Genomic DNA, 6,000 nt, shown 5'->3' with positions numbered 1-6,000 from the left:
TGGGAGGGATGGTTATATTGTGTATCTGGAATGAATTTTAGGTCTCTACGTCCATCCCATGGGGAATGGGAGCAGTAACAAAGGTGTTGCGTTTATATTTTTGTTGAGTGTAAGAGTGGGGTGGACTCTGCTTCTGATTTGATTATTGCAAAAGTCATGAAATGTAATATATTGTAGCTGTCTACCCGGCAATGACAGCTCTGCTGCTAGCATGGCGGCGGAGAGGGAATTTGTATTTGAAAGACTATCAGTGTAAGATGATGACAATGTGTTACACAGACTGCTGAAGCCGCATTTGCTTAGGACTGATCTTCCTGGGCTATTTTGGATCAGATGTTAACAAATTGTCATGTTTAAAAGAATTCATAGCTAATCGCTAACACACACACACACACACACACACACACACACACACACACACACACAGTATATATCCAGCAGTCAAATTCATCTTTTTGTTTTGTGATTGGAGGCCGTGTTGTTGAGTGTACAGATTAGGCCTCTGTAACCATAACTAAACCTAAAACGAACAAGAACATTTACATAATTGATAATTATGTATTATTAACATTATACCCTATAAATCTTTCACTTTTTCTTAATGTCACTGTTATCTTAAAACTGCATCCAGACATGCAAGGCTAGTAGTGCATATGCAGTACTGTGCAAAAGTCTTGAGCCGCCCTTCGTTTCTTTATATTTTACCTCCAAGCAGATTTTCTTGTAACTTAAAACTTAAAGCGGTCTTGAGCAACAGTTCTCTAGGCTTTCTGAAGTCTTTCAAATGTTGTCTTTGGACATTGGCTGCCCTTTCCCTCATGTTCTAGTTCAGTCCTTGTAGCTGATCATCTAGAAAGCATCTTTAATATCAACTTCATTTTCAGCATGACAATAATCTCAGTGGTCATGCAGTAAGATGATATCTGAACAGAAAAACACCCAAAAAGTCCTTCAAGAACCCCGGAGAACTACTCCTAAAGACTACTTAAATAAACTGAACAAAGCTTGTGGAAGAGAGTTCAGGATTTGTAGAATAAAGGTGGTTATACTAATTATTGAGAGGTTTTTTTGCACAGTACTGTAGACTAGCATGACACTCCCATGGTACCAATAGTAATGCAAATAATATTTTCAGACAGCCTTAAAAAACAGCAAACTAATCCACAATAATTTCTTTAAATAATGAATCTATTCTGTGTATCTCCACATATTTAGATGTAAAATCTGGCAAAAAGCCTAAAAACATTCCTCTTAAGTCTCTCTAAAAGCAAGCGAGATCTTTGCTGTGTTGTGTGTGGCTAGCACTGTTGGTCTCTGGCAGTAGTGTGGATCTGAGCAGGCTGTTCAATAATTTAGCATTAATGCAGATTATGGCAGGACTGGCCCCCTCAAAGCAGATTAGAGTCCCTGCCTGTCTGCCGGCTGCCTGTCTGTCACCTTGTTAAAGATGGTACATGGATCATATGCAGTTTGTATTCTGCGGGTGAGGTGTGTTATGTATCACTGCAGATGTACGAAAAGGGTAAATGTGTAGTTATCATAGTAGTTTTGTAGTTTTGGGAGGATGTAACACTCCTGCTCTTTCCCTGTCTATAAGTAGTGGGAAAATGTGCAGGGTAAGGGTGAGTATCTGTGACCTCAGTTTCCCTTGGTTACAACATTTACAGAGAACAGTAGCAGCTTCGGGTTGTTCAAATTTTAATCTGCTCTTTGCCTGAAGAAACACACACCGAACAAATTGTACTTCTAATAATGAGAAGTGCGGCTTTTTATCTCTCAGGCTTGATTAAACCTGCGTGTTGTGAAGAACATTTTGAAGCTTCCTCAAATATTTTCAAAAAGCAACGAGGAGAGGTCCGTGCCAAACAGCACGCTGTGGAAAAAACAGAAGGAAAAGTGCAGTGAAGAGGAGCAGGCTACACAATTCCTTGATAGCTGGTGAACCGGCTTTGTCAAACCCAGGCATCTGTGTGTGTGTGTGTGTGTGTGTGTGTGTGTGTGTGTGTGCACACTCTGCACGCGTGCACTCACAAATTGGCCATGCCATGTATTTCTGGGCTGTGTTTCTCGGGGGCTTTCGGGATCTAATTTATGGCGGACGGGGGGAAAAAGAAAAAGGTTCATTCGTTTGGGTTTGCCATTTAAGCTTGAATGAGTGTACATGAAGAGAGGACGGGAGGAGAACATGCATTTAGAATGGGTTGAATGGGTGGAGGAAGAAACATGAGAGGATGTTCGGCGTACTCGAGGACATGGAAAGTGGACTTTGTCCGTGATAAAAGAAACACACCCCCACCCCACTAAGAAATACAAGAAAAAGTCTAATTTTGGGACCCGGGCGGCTTCTCATACATGAGCTTTGAATGCATAATGAAAGCATTTTCTCTGAGGTTGCTTGCTCAAAGAGTCTGGGATATGTATTTATAGCCAGCGTGTGTGTGTGTGTGTAAGTGTGTGCTCACTAACTTGTTTTTATATTAGCATTTCAATATCCGCTTAATGAAATGTTTCTTATTTTCAGCATCAGTGGGCGCTGCTGCTGCTGCAGTGTGCATCTCTCTGTCCTCCTTTTCTCTGTGCTGTGCATCCACTTCTCTCTCTCTCTCATGCACGCACACCCTCTCTCGCTCTCTCTTCCTGCCCGTCTTTCTCCTCCCTCTGTTTTCCTCTTTATATTCTCTTTAATTCCTTCATCCCTCCCCCCTTTTTTTCAACTTGATCTCCCTCCCTCCCTCCCTCCCTCCCTCCCTAACACACTCTCTCTTTTGCTCTCGCTCTGAGTCGTGCACATGCAGACAGAGGGAGAGGGGGGATGAACGAGGTGCACACATGAGGATCTCCTGAACTGCCGGGGCAAGGCAGGGCTGGTGAAGAGAGAAGAAGAAGAAGAGGAGGAGGAGAACTAGAGGAATACTGCAGTGGCCAACCAGCTTCTTTTCCCTTCTGTATTTCTTTCTCTCTCTCTCTTTTCTCGCTGCTCCACTGCTTCCATCCCCTTCTCTCTCCCTGTGCCAATTATACCATGAACCTGCCTGCTGCTTGTTGCTAAGGGGAAGCCAGCCAGGGGGAGCCGAGTGGACCGGGCGATATTTTGTTGTTAAGGTAATAAAACGCTTCAGTATCAGCAACTGTCAGGTGTCACAGATGTTGCACTGCAGACGTTCGCCTGCCTCAAGTGAACAGGGCTTTGGGACTCGCTGTTTTTATGGCTCTGGCTGTAACTGGAGCACGGCTTGTTGCGTGGCTCTTTCTGCAAGCTCTCTGCCAGTTTTATTCCAGTTTGTTTCAGTTGACCGGGCATCTGTGGACTCACAGGGGGTCTGCCTCTGTGAATATGTGTGTGTGTGTGTGTGTGTGTGTGTGTGTGTGTGTGTGTGTGTGTGTGTGTGTGTGTGTGTGCAATGTCCTTTTGTGTTTCCTCATGAATTGGATTTTGCTGCGTGCTTAGATTTGTGGATATGCATGGGTAGAAACACACGCACACACACATACACACATGTGGTGTACATGAGGGCATATGTGGCCTACTTGGGTTTCTTTCAGCAGCTCTCAGTATGCCTGTTTCATCTGTTTCTCTTGGACAGGCGTCTGTGGGTTTGCATGTTTGAGCAGCTTCATTAGAAGGAAGTTGCTCTCCAGAATTACAGCTTTGAACTACTGGTACACTATTGTTTTCTTCGAACAGGTGCTATGCAATCCATACCTCCTCTGTCTGTATACGACCCTTGAGGCAGGCGCAAAGATTAGCTGTCTAATGTGCTCAGACTCTAAAAAGAGCACAGACGTGTTAGCCAATGAGGAGTGCTGCACTCTGCACTTCTGGTGGCAATAACAAACAGTGAGGAAAGAGCGGATGATTACTTATTCACTCATGCGCATCACCATGCTCTACGGTGTAATAAATGAAAGCTACAGTGACGAAGCCACCTTGCACGGCTGCTGCCGTTCGAACCGGTAACACCGATGATTCCCCCCCCCCCCTGTCTCCGTCACGGCTATTGTCTTCAAAAGTTGAAGTAAGTTGTAACATTGCGAGTTGCAATTATATAATACAGCCACTCCAAATCCCCCATGCCAGCTGCAGGTTTAATGTATGAAGGTTTCATTTGAGCACGCTCACGTGTCCCTGTCATAAAATGCCATCTGTATCCACTATTCTTTGCCCCTCGGTAGCTTATCACAGCTCTGTTTAAACACGAATAACTGTCAACAACAATGAATTGCAGCTTTCTTCTCTCACACCAAAAATTAAGGATGTGTTAAACTATGTGATCTACTTCCTCACCAGTCTCATCTCCCAATTAAAGGACCAGCAAATGGTTAAAAAGCCATTTTACATTTTACAGGTACCTCGAATGCAAAAGGAGCTGAGAGGGCTTGTGAAGCACCAGTCACCAGGTTATGAAAATCCTTACTTAAGCAGAATTAATTCCGTGTGTGTGTGTGTGTGTGTGTGTGTGTGTGTGTGTCTGCTTAGAGAAAGTAAATAAATCCCTTAACAGCGGCTCTCAAAGCATGAAGCCTGGGGGAGGTTAATGTTGGGAGTGCAGGCAGATCAGAGGTAACCATTGTATGATTGCAGCTAATGGAGTCAACATTTACTTATGCTTAGCATAAAAACAACAACAAACACAGTGGCCAGCGCTAACCACGCTCAAAGCCACTATCGGTATCACCTCGGTGAAGGTTCATTCATTATGAACATCAGCTTTCTGTTAAGATGAGTCATCAACGTCGCAGCCGCACTCAGTGTGTGCTGAGGACACCGACATCTGTGCTTTATACATAATTAGTGCCTTCCTGATTCCTCCTTGCTGACACACTTTACTGCAGTGGCAGTTTTATATAAGATGAACTCAGATGAGGTTATCTAATAGTGTTAATTGCAAATATCTTGTGCATCTACCTGTCTGCATACGTCAGTGTTTTGTTATGCTATTGAGCCCACTACTCTTCCACATCAGCGCTTCTTCATTGGGCTACTTTGAGTATTTCCTTTGAGGTAATTATTAACTATTCCAGTTGTCCTTCCATTATTTCCAGCTATTTATTTCAACCTTTATCCACAAACTGTTGAGCATTCCCAGCTCAACTGTTACCACATCCTTAGCACTGACTTTATTTATGTAGTTACAGTCTTTATTTTTCAAATTAAACAGAGCTACACGGCAACCTCTCGCACAGCCCCTGGCAACTGCAGAAACACCCGCTGAGGTTAAGGTATTGTGTGTTCACGATCTGGCTTTGTGGCTTATTTATTATTCATCCTACATCGGCCTACCTGGGCCCTTTTATCTGCCTCTGCTATGACAGGCGTCCTCTTTTCTTTCTTTTTTTTGCTTTTGAGACAGCAGCATGCGTTTTGACAGCTGAATGTCACTCCGATAAAGGCTGGAGAACTTTTGGTTCTCGGGGGAAATGCAGTTATCGTCTGATGTTTGTCGTTTTTCATTTTGTTTTCTTCGACCCTTCAGCGGATGCCGGATGCTGTCTTCTAATGGTGCGTTTGCTTTTCTTGACAGGATTTAGAGAAAATGGCAGAAGGGTCCAAAGACCAGGGAGGAACGGGCACCGCTGATCCCGAGGAGGACTCCCCCAATATGATCGTCTACAGAAAGGCAAGTCTGCGTGTGCTTTCTGTGAGATGGGAAAAAGACTTTGCTGAGAGGCAGTGACCCGTATACGGGCTCCTGACAGCTCACTGGTCTGTATGAATGTGTATCTACCTCACACACACTGGTTTCACTGTCAGGTGTCAGGAAGCCTCTTTCCACTGTCTTACAACAAGCTCCTGTCTCTTCGGGACCCACTTCCTACTACTGTATCCCAACACTGGCAAACCCGAGCCCAGCAAAGTTTTAATAAGTTTTCAATCCCTTCGGTGGATGGTTTTGGCAGCAAGAGGGCCTTCGGTGACATGTGTAATTACCACATCCCCATAGTGCCTTCACTTCCACTAGCTGCTGTTTGATTGGAAAGGTTCAGCAGTATTGGAGGTTA

At 44.1% G+C, this 6,000-nt stretch overlaps 1 protein-coding gene across 4 annotated transcripts in view; it reads left to right on the top strand.

Annotated features, from left to right (window-relative positions):
- Window positions 1–2,633: 2,633 nt before the first annotated feature.
- The window catches only part of LOC101482755 (regulator of G-protein signaling 6), a 46,971-nt gene continuing 43,604 nt past the window's right edge, over window positions 2,634–6,000 (top strand). For 2 of the 4 annotated variants that reach the window (XM_004540748.5, XM_004540745.5), the window contains exons 1-2: window positions 2,636–3,102; window positions 5,523–5,618. In XM_004540748.5, the coding sequence (XP_004540805.1) occupies window positions 5,535–5,618 (84 nt within the window). In that variant the 5' untranslated portion in view covers window positions 2,636–3,102; window positions 5,523–5,534. Of the gene's footprint in view, window positions 3,103–5,522; window positions 5,619–6,000 lie in introns of all 4 variants that reach the window. The other 2 variants (XM_076877896.1, XM_004540746.5) reach the window with 2 other exon arrangements.

This window comes from Maylandia zebra, linkage group LG19 (genome assembly GCF_041146795.1).
Source record: "Maylandia zebra isolate NMK-2024a linkage group LG19, Mzebra_GT3a, whole genome shotgun sequence".
Taxonomy (NCBI): Eukaryota; Metazoa; Chordata; class Actinopteri; order Cichliformes; family Cichlidae; genus Maylandia; species Maylandia zebra.
The sequence above is the reverse complement of the archived record's forward strand: the minus strand, read 5'-3'. Positions and strand labels throughout refer to the sequence as shown.